This window comes from Artemia franciscana, chromosome 18 (assembly GCF_032884065.1).
Source record: "Artemia franciscana chromosome 18, ASM3288406v1, whole genome shotgun sequence".
Taxonomy (NCBI): Eukaryota; Metazoa; Arthropoda; class Branchiopoda; order Anostraca; family Artemiidae; genus Artemia; species Artemia franciscana.
This window is the reverse complement of record NC_088880.1, coordinates 13,300,843-13,318,222: the sequence shown is the minus strand read 5'-3', so window position 1 is coordinate 13,318,222 and position 17,380 is coordinate 13,300,843. Positions and strand designations below refer to the sequence as shown.

Here is a 17,380-nt window from a genome sequence, read left to right as displayed (position 1 = left end):
CCTAAAATTATAGGATTTTAACGAAAATCACACCATCGCATTCAGCGTATCAGAGAACCCCACTATAGGAGTTTCAAGTTCCTATCTACAAAAATGTGGAACTTCGTATTTTTTGCCAGAAGACCGATCACGGGTGTGTGTTCATTTGTTTGTTTGTTTTTCCCCAGGAGTGATCTTATCGACCAAGTGGTCCTAGAATGTCGCGGGAGGGCTCATTCTAACAGAAATTAAAAGTTCTAGTGCCCTTTTTAAGTGACCAAAAAATTGGAGGGCACCTAGGCCCCCTCCCACGCTCATTTTCCCCCAAAGTCAAAGGATCAAAATTTTGAGATAGCCATTTTGTTTAGCATAGTCTAATAACATAATAACTTTGTCTTTGGGGTTGACTTACTCCCCCACAGTCCCCAGGGGAGTGGCTGCAAGTTACAAACTTTGACCAGCGTTTACATACAGTAATGGTTATTTGGAAGTGTACATACCTTTTCAGGGGGATTTTTTTTAATCGGGGAGGGTGGCTTAGGGGAAGGGGCTACGTAGGAGGATCTTCCCTTGTAGGAATTTGTAATGGAAGAAGAGAAATTCCATTAAGGGGGCGCAGGATTTTCTAGCACTATTTAAAAAAAAACAATGCAAAAATAAATATGAAAAAGTTTTTTCCACTGAAAGTAAGGATCAGCATTAAAACTTAAAACAAACAGAGATTAATACGCATATGGGGGATTCATCTCTTCCTAAATACCTCGCTCTTTATGCCTAAAGTATTTTTAGTAATTTCAACTATTTATTCTTCAGCCTGTGTGATTCAGGGGTCAATCTTAAAGAATTTTGAAAAATATTTAAGCTTTAGTGTAAAGAGCGAGGTATTAACGAGGGGAAAACCCCCTCATATACATAATAAAAATATACGAATAGAATATACGAATATACGAATTGAAGTTCGTCACGTAAGTTAATTTGTAAATTACGTGTATTTTTTACTAATTAAAAAGATCGTTAAAAATTAAAAATTCTAGTTGTCTTGTTAAGCAACCGAAAAATTGGAGGGCAACTAGGCCTCCTCCCCCACCCTTTTTCTCAAAATCGTCTGATCAAAACTAAGAGAACGCCATTTAGCAAAAACAAAAAATTTATACGCGACTTTCGTTTTAATTATTCATTTGCGGAGAGCCAAAATCAAACGGGCATTATTTCAAAAACCTTCAGAAATTAAATAAAAAAAGAATTTTTTAACCGAAATTAAGGAGCAACATTAAAACTTAAAACGAACAGAAATTACACCGTGTATTTGGGGGGGGGGCTGTTCCTTCCTCAGCGTCCCGCTCTTTCCGTTAAAGTAATATACTGTTTTATAAAGTAGAATTGAGAGAAAGAGTCAAACTTTACCGTAAAGAACGTCACGTTGAGGAGGGAACAGCCCCTTTAATACACGGTGTAATTTCTGTTCGTTTTAAGTTTTAATGTCGCTCCTTACTTTCAGCTAAAAATTTTTTTTTTTTTTTTTATTTAATCATTGGGAAAGGATGGAATGTGATCGTTGGTACGTCCAAAAAGACTAAAGGTATCGAGGGGAAATTTCGCGGAATGTTGTGGATATGGAGAGCTAAATAAAAAGGTACTATCTGCCTCCACGTTTCCAAAAACGTATATCTGCAATGATTCAGGAATGGGTAAGGGTATTAATTTAAAACTTGCAGGATTACTATTATTAGTATTATGGCTGCAAATGCTGCTAGTTGTGACTTTAACAGTGAATACTTCCGAGTACGACGACTTGCCACTGTGACTGCGACTGCTTGTAACAGGTACTATGTTTACTTTTGACTACTTTTAAAGAATGTTGGGAAGGTTGAACAAAACCAAAACACATTATTTTCATGCTGATTGTCAAAAGGAAGTATTAGTAATATCACAGGAGTGATAAGTTGGTATTAAGTTGAACCTTCCAGAGTATGTAAAACAGTGCTTGAACTTTCAGTGAATGCTTAAAGGGATTTTAAACTAGATAAAATTACACTAATTGGATCGGTGTTATCAACAGAGTAGCCTATATCCACAATATCGTAGAAGCGGCTAATGGTAAGAATATTCAATCAAGAGATACTATGTGCATTTAGGTTGTCAGAAGGAAGTATCTGATATATTCCAGGAACGACTAACGGCGTTTAGTTGAAACTTTCTGGGAATGTTAAGAGGTATCAAAACAAATCAGAAGCCACTAATCAGAACTATTAAATTAGAATCAGATTTTTTGTTAGACACGAAAACTGGACATATATTCATTATATTAATCAAAACTTTGGCAATCAAAAAGGAACAGAAATTAATTTTAAAAAATTCTGGAAAATAAGTTTCCAAAGAAAAGTAAAAAAAAAGTTTTTGTCAGAGATACTTCTCTAGGAATGAGATAAGTATTATAAATCTCTTCCCCACTAAAATATAGGCTGTAGTTAACTAAATACCAGGTTTTCAAAAATGAACAGAAATTAGCTAAAAAAGAAATCTTTCTGAGAAAGAAGTTTTTCAAAAAAAGTAAAGGCTATATTAGACTTGAGATCAGCAGAAATAAATTCCTGTGATTGTTCAAAATCTAACGGACCAGAAATTACTATTAAAGAATAAATGAAACCCAAAATGAACAGAAATTAAATAAACAATCCTAACAAAGAAACATACAACAGGTAGGCCTACTAATATAAATGAATAAATAAATCTTAAAACCAGTAAAACTTAAATTTAATATGCAAATCAGTCTTAAAACTAAAAAAAAATTCTACTTACAAGAGTTTTGGCTACTGCCCCCTTCCCTAACCTTAAAAGTTTAGTTCCTACTGCGTCATTGCCACTTTACTGAAAACTATATGTGTCTTGAACAATTTTAGAAAGAACTAATGAAACGAAACTGAATATTTTCTAGTAATTGATGAAAGCTCATCAGTCCAATATTTTCTTCCACTGTAATTTTAATTTTTATTTTCAATGTTGCAATAAGAACAAAAAAATTTCTTTTATTCTTTTGAAAACTGCATATGTCTTGAATAGCCCTTGGAAAGCATTTATAAAATGAAACTAAATTTTTGATATATGATGAAATTAGTTTCTGAAAGCTCAGAAGTTCAAGATTTTATTTCACTGTTATTTTCATTTTTGTGTTAATGTTGTAATTACAGAAGGAAATATTTGTAATATGATTCGTTTTCAATAAAGCACAAATGACGCAGTAGGCTTTAGACTTTTACAATTATGGACGGGGTCAGTAGCCAAACTCTTGTTTGTAGTAATTTTTGTTCGTGTTAAGCTTGATTCGCATATTCAATTTAAGTTTTACTCTTTTTAAAATTTATTTATTCATTTAAATTAGGACCTGTTGTGTGTTTGTTTGCTGTAACTGTTTATGTAATTTCTGGTCGCTTTGAGTTTGAATTATTATAGGAGTGTATTTCTGCTGATCTAAATTTTACTATGGCCTTTACTTTTCTTTGGAAACTTTTTTTCGCGAAGTTGTTTTTCATCAATGAAAGAAACATTTTCGGGAAATCTCAGGTTGAATCCCAGTAGAGTTACATCGTTGATTGAAGATAGACGTAAACCTTTTGATCTTTTTATTTATTTAATCTAAATATCCTTATGAGACTGATTTATTTTACTATCCTTATTTCAGATTCTTCGTCATCCTGATCACGTCAAAACAGGTGTATATTTGTCATCGCACCATGAAAAGCTAGTGATCATTGACCAGTCTTGGGCATTTTTAGGTGGAGTTGACTTGTGTTATGGAAGATGGGACGACTACAAGCACAGGTAATTGTTCCTGGTGATTCTTTACTTTTCAATTAATAATATTTTTCTCTCATAATCGGGGCTCGGGGGTTGTCTCCCCCCTCCATGTTTCTCTCTGCTTTTTATCTCTATTTCTCCTAAAGCAATGCTAATCTTCTTATCGCATTAGAGGCTAATTCATCAAAGTGTTTCCTCTTCGACATTGTCTGTAGTTCTTTATAAAATTCTCTTTATGATTAGAACTACATCAATTTCTAATAGTAATCTTCAATCTTGTCTGCTCCAAGCGTTGCAGTTTTTCATCTTCTTTAGATTCATATCTATTTATTACTCCCCCTTCTTTTCGTCTAGCGCAATTCCAACCTTTTCTTTAAAAACTGAACTTAAAACTGGCTGTTATAATTGAAACAAGTGTACCCTATTCTTTTAATTTCACTGGAAAATGACAAATTAAACGAAAGTTCCATAAATAAAAAGATATTTATAAATTGTTATCCTTATTATCGTAATAGATGTAAAGATTCTAACTGTACCAATAAACTCAACAGACAAAATTTGATGTATTCTCATATGGTAGGTCTCATTTGTTATGACTGCCGCGATTTTCAATCAAATAGCAGAAGTTTAAAGAATATTATCACCAGATCGAGTGTTTTTGGCTAATATTCTTTTATCAGAGTAAAGAGCCATAAGCGTGCAATGTATTATTTCTTTCATCAGTTTCGTATAGAAGGGATAGTCGTGAAAACTGGAAGGGGGCTCCATCGATTTTAAATTGAAAGTTCCAATGCGCTTTATAAAAGTCAGAAGCGATTGAATCCCAACCAGATTCCCTACCAGGACCCCATCCCATAATCCTCCAAGACACCTGGTCAAAATTTTTAAATACTTTTACTGCTCAAAATAGTGAAAAGATCCAATACATTTGACGCCAGCGATAAGATAAAATAGGATTTGTTAGTTAAAAACGGCTATTATAAGCCCAAACGGACCGAATTTGCACTTTAGCGTCAATAAAACTAATAAAGAACAAAAAAAAAGAATAAAAAAACAACCAAACAAAAAAAAGCTCTCATTGGAGAAAGAAGAGTGATTTTTGTTGAAACAGAACGCGAGAGGTGGGGTCGAAAGGGGGAATATTGACTAGCGAAAAGGGTAGTTGTCCGAGGGTAATGACAGGCATTGTTATCGAAACACAAGGAAATTTTTGCTTTCCTTTCCTTAAGGGTGACTAGATTAGCTCTCCGAAAAAGGGAAATATAAGATGCTTTACTCTCATTGAAGATAATTCTTTGGCACCTTTTTTGGACTGCCTCTATTCTGTCCGACAATTCAATGAAGATGACCAGGATACCGAACAGGATAGGCGTTCTCGAGGGTTGGGTGCACAAATGAAAGGACAATGCGATTTAGGGCGTTTAAATTTTTTAAGGAGTTTAAGGAGGAGAAATATGGCATTTGCACGTTTTAGGATGTCATTAATATGGCAATCCCATTTTAAGTCGCTTGTTATAGTCACACCAAGTAATTTCATATCGATTACAGACATTTCAGGGGGGTTTGGAAATCAAAAAAAGAACGGGGAGTCTTAAGGAAATTAATAGTTAAAACCGTGGACTTTATAGGATTGACTCTCATATGATTAGTAACAGCTTCGGCTGATATTGATTCCAAGATGTCCATTGGGTTACTATCGACACCAAGGTTGTTCATCATTGCGAGAAATAAAATTGGACCTAAGAGGGTTCCCTGGGGTACACCATTATAAATTGGGAGGGGACCAGAATATTCGTTCAGGTATTTCACGACTTGTGTTCTATTAGAGAGGAAAGACGCAATTATTTTGATTAAATAAGGGTCAATTTGAAAGTCATTTTATAGTTTTTCTACCACTCTATTGTTGTCAATTAAATCAAAAGCTTTTTCCAAGTCAACAGCGAAAACATTGAACCGGATACTGGGTTTCTCAAGTGTGTTACATGTTGCGTTCATAAGGTGAACAAGATAGTGGGTGGTAGATGTAGAGCGTAAGTTTCCGAATTGTCGTTGGTTAAAATTTGGGATTATCTTTACTTTCAACCACTCAGCTAAAAAGCTTTCATATAACTTGGAAAAATCTGGAGTAAGAGTTACAGGACGGACACCATAAAAATCTTCCTTGTTACCTTTCTTTTTTACGAGAGTAATAAAACCTAATTTCCAACAGTTTGGGAATTTAACAGTAGAGGTAATTTCATTAAAATGTAAGGACAGAGGCTCTGAGAGATCGTCGGCAAAGGCTTGAATTAGTACAATCGGGATGCACTTTTTAATGTTCTTAATTTTTGTCTCCACATCTGAGGGCGAAATAAAGGGAAGATTGAGAGAGCACAAATCATAAGAAGTGTCAAAAGAGAGGGGAAGGAGGTTCTGAACTATGAAGGAAAGAAATTTGCTTACATCATTAGCTGTAACTGAGGGGTCTTTTTGGAAGTGGAAATCTATATTATTATTATGTGTTTTCCCACAATTTTTTTTATTCTACTATACCATTGTTTTGGATTTGTAAAGAATAAATCCTTGACTTAACATTTGTAATATGAAGAAGCATATTTACGTATTTCTTTTTTTATATGTTTACGCAGTGAGTTAACTTCAAATGTTTTACCATTCTTAAGTAGATTCATTTTAATTCTACTTAGCTTTCTTCAATTGGCTAGTAATGTACGGCGTACATTAGAACATGTTTGTTGGTGTATCTGTTGCGTGCCCCTCATAGATTGCGCTGCCTAAGTAAAGAGTGAAGTTTGCACAGGACGCTATTTTTTTTTCTTTTCACCGAAGTTTTTTGTCTGCAAGGAGTTGTCGTAGAAACTCTGGAACGAACTCATTCCATTGAAAATTGAAAGTTTTAGTGTCATTTTAAGAGTCAAAAGCTATTGGAGGGTATTCAGTCCTTCCATGCACCTTTTCCTCCCCAGTGACATCCGATCAGAATTATGGGATTCACGTAACTGATTTTGAACTATAATCGCTGCAAAATTAGAATCTCTTTATATCTATGTTAAGATTTAAATCTAAAGACATTATGTGGTACGAGGTCGCCAAAATAGCGTACCTGCAACATGTTGGGAATGACTTGGGATATCCAGTTGAAACTTGAAGTCATTGTACAGGGGGGCTCGAGTGAACTTCGAATTTCGATTAGAGGAAGGGGTTGGAGGGAGGGCTAAAATTTCTATTCCAATCTACCTAAAGGTTTCTTCACCGTAAATGCTTACAGTGGTATGTAACCTATGCACAATTGCGTATCAAGGTAATATAGAAGAAGCTACGTGTGGTCATATGATCGAAACCAAGTATCTATAATACCCTGGGAATGGTTTGTGAGTTTAAGCCAAATTTCACTGGGAATCTTGGCAAAGAAAGAAGTAAGTGGACTTGGAATTTTGACTTAAGGGACGGGCTAAAAGGAAAAGGATGACAGATTTTGGTCTCTAATATTTTAATTTTTTTCTATGCTGTGAGCCTTTATTGGACTAGGACATATTCCTAGTGAAGAAGCTATGTAAATCTACAATAAACATATGCACCTAGGTTAACAACCTTGTATATCTGTATTATCTTAGGAATAGCTTGAGGGATCGAATCGAAATTCCCAAAGGGTGCGGACAGCCAAAGTGGACCTCAAAATTTAACTTGGGAGAAGGGTTAGAAATAGACGAATTTTAGGAATATAGTATATCTGCAGTATCTTAGGAACAACTTGCGAGGATTGATCTGAAGCTTTCAAACTGCTAGAAGAAGAATGCAAGTTGATTTTATATTTGTGTTTATAAGGAGGGAATCTTGGGTTCAAAAAATTAATGCCCCCGAATTGCCTAAAAGTTTTGGCTTTTTTAGGCTCGGTAGATCTTTGCGGTGAAGTAATAGGGTAAGTTAAGTACAGGAAGTTAAACCTAGACTATCAAAATGACGAATCTATAATATCCTGTAAACAAACCGGGGGTAAAGTTTTTTTTTATGATCAGCCAGACTCTTAATACTTTTGCTCAACCCAGTGACTTGCCTTTGAACATATTTAGTCGTTCTATATTAAAACAATAAAAGATTTGAGACGCAGAAGAAAACGGAACCTTAAATTTCGTCTCCCCAATCGGATTAAAAATGACAATCCCTATACAGAAAACTAATTTGAAAATAATCTGGTTGTATCGGTTCCTGACGCCCAAAAACGGATCCAAACTTAATATCGTCTCTGATAGGCCTGTTATTAATAGGACATTTAGACAGGACCAATAAAATACACCCCGAAGCAAACAAAATTAACTATAGATTTTTTTTGTATCGATGTGTGACGCCTGAAATCGGGCCAATATTTTTTTCTTGGGTCTGCTTAGACTTTTGTAGCCAGAGATAAGACATTGATGAAGACATTGAGACATTGATGAAGGCAAAGGCTTAAAAAATATATGGCCTCCAATTGGCTAGTAACTTCCGATTTATGTATGCTGGACCAGCCGAACCTAAGAAGAAAAATTATGATAAATAAATGCACTGTATTGATCTTTTAAACCCAAAAACGTGCGAATGACTCTAGGCTGAAAACTTTTAGGGTAAGTAGACCGGACATAGAGGAACATGATGAAGAAAATGTATCTTGGAAGAAAAATGTCGTTACGTCAATCCTTAGATCGAAAAATTCTATTGCGCAATGCAACAGAGGTTGCCGCCAGGTTAGTTGAGTTTCCCAAAAAAAATTGAAAAATTATATTCAGCCAGTAAAATTTAGCCTAACTGCTAATAAAAGCTTAATAACAATTTAAAACTTCTAAATTCATCTCATCCTGGCGAGATTGAGCACAGTACATCAGAAAACTATCGTACAAATGGCGGAAATGAGTTTAGTATGTTTTCTCTTCCAAAGATCCATTTTCTAGCCTCTAAGCAGTGTTCTCGTTGAAATACAAAATTTTTATCTGGTGTAGGAATCGAACATTAGACCTGAGTTTGCCTATGCCAAAGAACGACACGTTAGTCAACTGAGCCGACAAGTTATTCATATCATTATATTCTTAGATATATTTTCTGAGCAAATGCTATCAATGCATTGTTTCTGGGCAATATGCAATTGCTATGCCTTGAGATAAATGTTTCCTTTATTTTCTTGGCATAGTTCCGACAACTCTTTGTTTCTGAGTATTTCTTGGTAAGTTTCCGAGAATTTCAAGAACAATGAAGCTTTGAGTTTTACCTACTGAGTCACCTTCTCAGTGCCAACTGAGTCACCTTTTGGACCATTGGGGGTCCATAAATTGAAACTGGGTACCCTTGCCCAGGGGCCATAAATACAGGTGGAGGAGGAAGAAGGCCCCTCTGATGTACACTGAGCAGGGCCACCGACATGTGGACACGTCCCGTTACTTGCAAACTTTCTTCCAGCAATGGGTTAAATTGTATGGTGATGCAGGATACCATAGTGGGAGTATTCTCTCCAGGAGGACAGCTGCAGAATGGGGCGGAAGATCCAGATTTGGACAACGGCCTCTGTATACTGGTTATGTTGTGGTATGCTCTGGGAAACCACTCAGAGGTTGGCGTCCCTGCCCGCAGAGCTTGAGAGCGGTAGGTACTGCAAGATTCTGACTCCTGCCCCTATTGGGGTCACCACCACCCTTGCTGAGGTTAAGTATGAGGTCTTATGACCGCTCCTTATCTTATGACGCACTGTCTGTCTCAGGAGTTTTTTTGTCCTCTGTTTGGAGCAATTACCCATTCAGCCGGTATTTACCAAGTTTCCAAACGGAAAAAATAGCATCGGATCGGACATCATTCCAGTAGACGACCAAATGTGCGTCCCAAAGCAATTCTTACGGATATGTTTACTGTTACCCACTGCAGTTTATGTGGACTCCAGTCCAAGCTGGATCGGCTACAGCATATAATGAATGAGATCTTCCTTTCTGTCATGTGTGTATCCGAGACCAACCTGAATTCTGGCATCATTGATAGTGAGAACAAAATTCCTGGTTACACTCTGCTAAGGCTGGATCACAAAAACCCGAGAAGCTCGACTTTTGGTGGAGGTAGTGTTGCTATGTACCTTAGAAATAACATCACTGTTTTGGTACCTTCGATTACTAGCGATAAGGAGGTCCTTTGGCTGAAAGGTAGCCTAACAAACAAATCGTTTGTTATTGGTACAATGTTTAACCCACCAAAGATGAAAATCACCTATCATCTGGAAAATTGCTTGGAATTTGTGAAGCAAATGTTCCCTAAATCAGGTATAATAATCTAGGGGACTTTAATATTCATCATGGCCACTAGCTGAAAAGTCGTCCGACTGATGCAGAAAGTGTAGCTGTGATAGACCTGAGTCTTGCTTATGGCCTAGAACAGCTTGTAGAATTTAACACTTATATTGGCCCTCATGGATCATCTTGACTTGATCTCTTCTTAAGTGATCATTCGGATTCCTTTAGTGTTGAAAGCTATCCTTTTGCCAGTGACCATGTGCAGTTGTAGCTCTTGGAAATCTCAGAATACCTCTACCCGTAAAGCAAGAGCAAATCATCAGGCAGTATCACTGCACAGACGGGGATGGTCTGGGAAACTTCTTATCGGCAAAGTCGTGGAGTTAATTTTTAAAAGAAGTCCCAGATAATGCAGTGACACTTTACGAAAAAGCGATTACAGAGGCCATTGTTTTATTCGTCCCATCAAAAACAGTAAAAGTCTCATCTCGAGATAAGCCTTGGTTCAATGCTGGTTGTAGAAAGGCAACCGGGGCCAAAAAAAGCTCACAAGAAATGGTGTCCGACTGAATCTGACGAGGACTAGGCTGCTTTTATTAGCGCTCGAAATGAGTCTGTTAAAGCTGAACGTCTAGCTGGAGCCGATTACAGACACAAGTTTGTAGACAATATGAAAAGAGCCCTTGTAAAGCGGTGATGGAGGGCCGTCAAAGAAGCTCTGCTTTCGCTTCTTTAGAAAAAACTCAGAACAGAACTCAGAACTCTTAACTTCGAGAGAATTCAGAACTGAAGTGGAAATTTTCTCTTCTTTGGGGAAAATTCAGGACAGAAATGTAACTTTATTCCCTTCTTTGGGGAAATTTAGGACAGCAGTTGATTTTTTTCTCTTCTTTTTAAAAATTCAAAAGAGGATTTGAAGTTTTTTCTCTTCTTTGGAAAATTCAGAGCATAAATGTAACTTTTTTTTCTCATCCTTGGAACAAATCAGTACTGGATTGTAATTTTTTGTTTCTTCTTCGGGAAAATTCATAACAGAAGTGTTACTTTTTTTTTCTTTGGCAAATTCAGAACTGAAATTGGACCTTTTTTCTCTTCTTTGGGAAAATTCAGAACTGAAATGTGACTTTTCTCTCTTCTTTGGGAAAACTCTGAACACAAATTGAACTTGTTTTCTTTCTTCTTTGGTAAAATTCAGGACAGAAATAATACCTTTTTTACTCTTCTTTTAGGAGATTCAGAATTGAAGGGTAACTTCTTTCTATTGTATGGAAAACTTCAGAACAGAATTTGAACTTTTTTTATTCTTTAGAAAAATTCAGAGGAAGCGACCTGGACTCAATTTGTTATCTCAACGACAGTATGCTTAGAAAACCAGTGTGCTCGGGATCGTTTCATTACAAAAAGGATACCTGGCCGGCTGAAGTCTTTGCAATTATTGGAACCAAAACATGTGCTATTGACCATCAAAAGAACCAGTGTGTTCGGTACCATAAGAGCACAAAATAGAGTATGTTTGTCGAGCAACAAATTCAAATCACCGGGGTCTGCATAATCTTGGAATGATGCCTAAAAAAGCGCCCTGAAACAACATATTGATAGCATTTGCTTATAATTTTTCTGAGAAGATATATTAGAATATTTCTAAGAACATAATAATATCAATGAGGTGTTGGCTCATTTGACTAACGCATTTTTCTTTAAATTCGTAGAAACATACTAAAAAATAATTGGAAACAAAACTTCTCGGAATGATGCCAAGAAATTCCCAGAAAATTTACCTCAAGGCATAGCAATTACATATTAACTTGGCACGATACTGGGATTCTTAACACCAGTTGGCTTGTGTCAGGAAACAATGTGTTGATAGCATTTGCTTGGAATATATTTCTAAGAACATAATGATATCAATAACTTGTTGGCTCAGTTGACTAACACATCCTTCTTGTAACACAGGAAATCTCGTTTCTCGTGTTCGATTCGTACACCAGACACACATTTCATAGGTCAATGGAAAAACTGCCTAGTGGCTAAAAAATGGGTCAATGGAAAAGAAAACATATAGCCATCTACAATTATAGTAATAAATATCGGCATCTATTACTTTGGTTTGGTAGATGGTATCACTCGCGGAATCGCCGTTAAAGCTTCTTCCCAATCTTAAACCACTAAGGAAGAAAGCAGTAGTGGCTACCTGACCCGTCAGACGTATGGAGGGGTTATTACTCATAAAATGCATAATGCTTTTGGGGGCTCTCGTAGCAAAAGCCGAATGTGAGGGCCGACACTGCGAGCGAAGTGACAATGAGGTAGCAAAGTTGATATTAGCTCTGTATAAATTGTTTGTAAAAATGTAAATTCTCGGAATTGTTTATTACTAGTTACTATCCTCAGCCATATTTTTTACTCGTTGTGTAATTTATTTCTTACATTTCCTTTCTTTTACTCGAAAATATCTATTCTTTGATCAAGTTCATCCATCTGTGACTTTAAAGGAAAAATTAATTCTTTTTACCACGATGGAAATTTCCTTATTCGCTCAATGTGAAAGTTCAGTATTTTTTTTTGTGTATTTCTGTCCAGTTTTTCTCCAACGGGCGACACTTTATGTGCTGTTATTGACATCTCAGTATTTTTCTATCAAATCTTGCAATATGAATTTTTGGCCAAACTTGCTGTTTGAATGATAATCATCAAATTCAATAATTTCTTGCTTTATGAGATATAAATATAAAAGAGGATTAGAATTTAATATCCATAGTAAGAAGAACTTCCTTGAGCAGTTTCAAAGTGATTTCTTTTTATATCTAACTAGCCAAAGAATCTATCGGTCAAAATACATGAAAACGAGAAAAAGACGTAGTGTATAGTCTTTTATGAAGACCAAAAAAAAAGAAACATATTTTGCCCTCTTTGCCCAATTATAAAATATTAAGTCCCCTTAGCTCCTCCCCCTTTCAAAAAGAGGTTTTGGCAATTTTTTGAAATGTTCGGTTCGATCCCCAGCCGCAAGATAAAACAGGGTATACCCTCTTATGATATTCGGAAACCAACTTAAGCCTGATCGTAAAGCTGCTCTGGAGAGATATTGGCTTCAGATACCCGTTGTGCGGCTAGATTCTTTGGACACACATCAGTTATATAAAATAAGAATATATATATATATATAAATATATAAATATATATATATATATATATATATATATATATATATATATATATATATATATATATATATATATATATATATATATATATATATATATATATATACTAGCTGTTGGGGTGGCGCTTCGCGCCACCCCAACACCTAGTTGGTGGGGGCGCTTCGCGCCCCCCCCAAGCCCCCCCGCGCGCGTAAGTCGTTACGCGCCATAATAGTTACGCGCCATTGTAGTTGTGTCCCTATGTCCCACCTGTGAATATAGATAGATATATATATATATGGTTTTAACTACGTAAAACTTGCGAATATACAACATTCTTTGCTGTCCCATTGTCTTTGCATATAAATAGATTGTCAGGTTTACCGACTCTTGAACATGCAACATATAATGGTCCATGGGAAAACAATCTGTATTCAGATCTATACCTCATGATTCTAATGATTGCCCTTGAGCTTTGTTGATGGTGATTGCTAATCGACCATTCCCTGTCCCGGTCGTCATTTACATCCCCCTGTTTCCTCCGGTGTCCCCGTTGTAGTTGTGTCCCTGTGTCCCGGTCGTCATTTATATTCCCTGTGTCCCGGTCGTCATTTGTATCCCGGTGTCCCGGTCTGTATATACATTCGTTTTTTAGTTTTGTTTTTCTCCTTTATTTTTTTCCTTTTTTTTTCTTTTTTAGCTTATTTAGATTTTTAGATTTTTTAGTTTTTTTATTAGTTTTTAGTTTTTTTTTCTTTTTAGTTTTTTTGTCCCGGTCGTCATGTATATCCCCCTGTTTCCCCCGGTGTCCCCGTTGTAGTTGTGTCCCTGTGTCCCGGTCGTCATTTATATTCCCTGTGTCCCGGTCGTCATTTGTATCCCGGTGTACCGGTCTGTATATACATTCGTTTTTTAGTTTTGTTTTTCTCCTTTATTTTTTTCCTTTTTTTTTCTTTTTTAGTTTATTTAGATTTTTAGATTTTTTAGTTTTTTTATTAGTTTTTAGTTTTTTTTTCTTTTTAGTTTTTTTGTAGTTTTTACCTTCTTTTTAGTTTTGTTAATTTTTTTTTTACTTATGTCCTGGTCGTCATTTATACTCCCTATGTCCCGGTGCTTTGTTGATTGCTAATCGAACATTCCTTTTGTCCTGGTCGCTTTCTCTTTGAGTGTCGTCATTTATTTTTTTCTTTTTTAGTTCTTTTAGTTTTTTCCTTTTTTTCTTTTTAGTTTTTATTGGTTTTTACCTTTATGTTAGCTTATTTTTCAGTTTTTTCCTTTTTTTTTAGTTTTTTTTTATTTTTTATTTTTTTTAGTTTTTTACCTTTTTTTAGTTTTTTTAGTTTTTTTAGTTTTTTTAGTTTTTTAGCTTTTTTACTTTTTTTATTAGTTTTTAGTTTTTTTGTAGTTTTTGCCTTTTTTTAGTTTTTTTCAGTTTTTTTTTTAGTTTTTTATTGGTTTTTACCTTTATTTTAGCTTATTTTTCAGTTTTTTTCCTTTTTTAGTTTTTTTTAGTTTTTAGTTTTTTTAGTTTTTTACCTTTTTTTAGTTTTTTTAGTTTTTTTAGTTTTTTAGCTTTTTTATTTTTTTTATTAGTTTTTAGTTTTTTTGTAGTTTTTGCCTTTTTTTTAGTTTTTTTAGTTTTTTAGCTTTTTTATTAGTTTTTAGTTTTTTTTGTAGTTTTTGCCTTTTTTTAGTTTGACAACTTATTTTTATATATATAGATAGTTTTTTTTTACTTATGTCCTGGTAGGTAAAAACTACAAAAAAACTAAAAAGAAAAAAAAACTAAAAACTAATAAAAAAACTAAAAAATCTAAAAATCTAAATAAACTAAAAAAGAAAAAAAAAGGAAAAAAATAAAGGAGAAAAACAAAACTAAAAAACGAATGTATATACAGACCGGTACACCGGGATACAAATGACGACCGGGACACAGGGAACATAAATAACGACCGGGACACAGGGACACAACTACAACGGGGACACCGGGGGAAACAGGGGGATATAAATGACGACCGGGACAAAAAAACTAAAAAGAAATAAAAACTAAAAACTAATAAAAAAAACTAAAAAATCTAAAAATCTAAATAAGCTAAAAAAGAAAAAAAAGGAAAAAAATAAAGGAGAAAAACAAAACTAAAAAACGAATGTATATACAGACCGGGACACCGGGATACAAATGATGACCGGGACCCGGGACACAGGGAATATAAATGACGACCGGGACACAGGGACACAACTACAACGGGGACACCGGGGGAAACAGGGGGATAACCTGACAATCTATTTATATGCAAAGACAATGGGACAGCAAAGAATGTTGTATATTCGCAAGTTTTACGTAGTTAAAACCATATATATATATATATCTATATTCACAGGTGGGACATAGGGACACAACTACAATGGCGCGTAACTATTATGGCGCGTAACGACTTACGCGCGCGGGGGGGCTTGGGGGGGGGCGCGAAGCGCCCCCACCAACTAGGTGTTGGGGTGGCGCGAAGCGCCACCCCAACAGCTAGTATATATATATATATATATATATATATATTTTCATAGGCATATATTTTGGGGGTGATACCTGACACGGGGATACCATGGGTATTCTGTGGTAGGCACAACACTTGGCTGGGTAGAGAATTTAAAGTGCCGAAACCCTATAGGCAAGTGTATTCTCCTGATGAGTCCTTGTGTTGGGTTGTTTTCCTCTGAATTATTTGTCTTTACTCTTTTTATTGTTTGGTAAGACGACTTATACTTCTTGACGACATGACTGCCTGTCCATGGATTATTCTTTATGGTTGATTGTATATGGCTATGCTGTTTGACCTATGTGATTGTATGGATGAGTAGGGTTAAGGCCTCGTTCAAGTGCTGATCTATATTAATCACTAATTTAGGAAAACAGTCTATGGATTTACATTTATACAGTCATGGAAACTGTCCATGGATTATTCTTTATGGTTGATTGTGTGTGGCTATGCTGTTTGACCTATGTGATTGTATGGATGAGTAGGGTTAAGGCCTCATTCAAGTGCTGGTCTATATTAATAACTAATTTAGGAAAACAGTCTTCCTTTTCTCCTTCTGTCTCTTTTTTTCTTTTTTTTTTTTTTTTTTTGTTTTTTTTTTTGTTTTTTTTGTTTTTTGTGTTTGTGCTGTAGCATTGGTGATTTCTCTTTTCATGATATATATATATATATATATATATATATATATATATATATATATATATATATATATATATATATATATATATATATATATATATATATATATATATATATATATAGGCCTATATGAATGAATGAATGTATTTAAAGCCATTTTCCTGGCCGTATACATACACATAGAACAACAAACAAACTAAATCATGTAACACTCGACTTTCGAATAATTAGACCATTCCGGACAAAATTTCTCACTGCTACTATATTTACTTTCGATGTCAACTTCAAAGTTCCAAGAAGGTGCTCACGACCACCCAGCCAAAGAAAGCTCCCTCTTAGCTGTTTTAGCCCCTGACACCTGAAAAGAAAATGGTCCAGCCCATCAAAATCACCCTAATCGGGCAAATATACTGCATTTCCGGGTAACATCTTGAGGTATAGATCTGAATACAGATTGTTTTTCCCATGGACAATTATATGTTGCTTGTTCAAGAGTCGGTAAACCTGACAATCTATTTATATGCACAAATCACCGGGACACAAATGACGACCGGGACACAGGGAATATAAATGACAGGGAAACAACAACAACGGGGACACCGGGGGGCACAGGGGGATCTATAAATGATGACGGGGACACAGGGAATGTTCGATTAGCAATCACCATCAACAAAGCTCAAGGGCAATCATTAGAATAATAAGGTATAGATCTGAATACAGACTGTTTTTCCCATGGACAATTATATGTTGCATGTTCAACCCCAACACCTAGTTGGTGGGGGCGCTTCGCGCCCCCCCCCCCAAGCCCCCCCGCGCGCGTAAGTCGTTACGCGCCATATTAGTTACGCGCCATTGTAGTTGTGTCCCTATGTCCCACCTGTGAATATAGATATATATATATATATATATATATATATATATATATATATATGTATATATATATATATATATACTAGCTGTTGGGGTGGCGCTTCGCGCCACCCCAACACCTAGTTGGTGGGGGCGCTTCGCGCCCCCCCAAGCCCCCCCGCGCGCGTAAGTCGTTACGCGC

At 35.7% G+C, this 17,380-nt stretch overlaps 1 protein-coding gene across 1 annotated transcript in view; it reads left to right on the top strand.

Moving 5' to 3' along the window:
• LOC136038636 (phospholipase D1-like) overlaps nt 1–17,380 on the top strand; it is a gene marked incomplete in the record, with an annotated part of 372,020 nt that overhangs the window by 263,854 nt on the left and 90,786 nt on the right. The window contains 1 exon segment of the mRNA XM_065721881.1: nt 3,659–3,798. Within this exon segment, the coding sequence (XP_065577953.1) occupies nt 3,659–3,798 (140 nt within the window).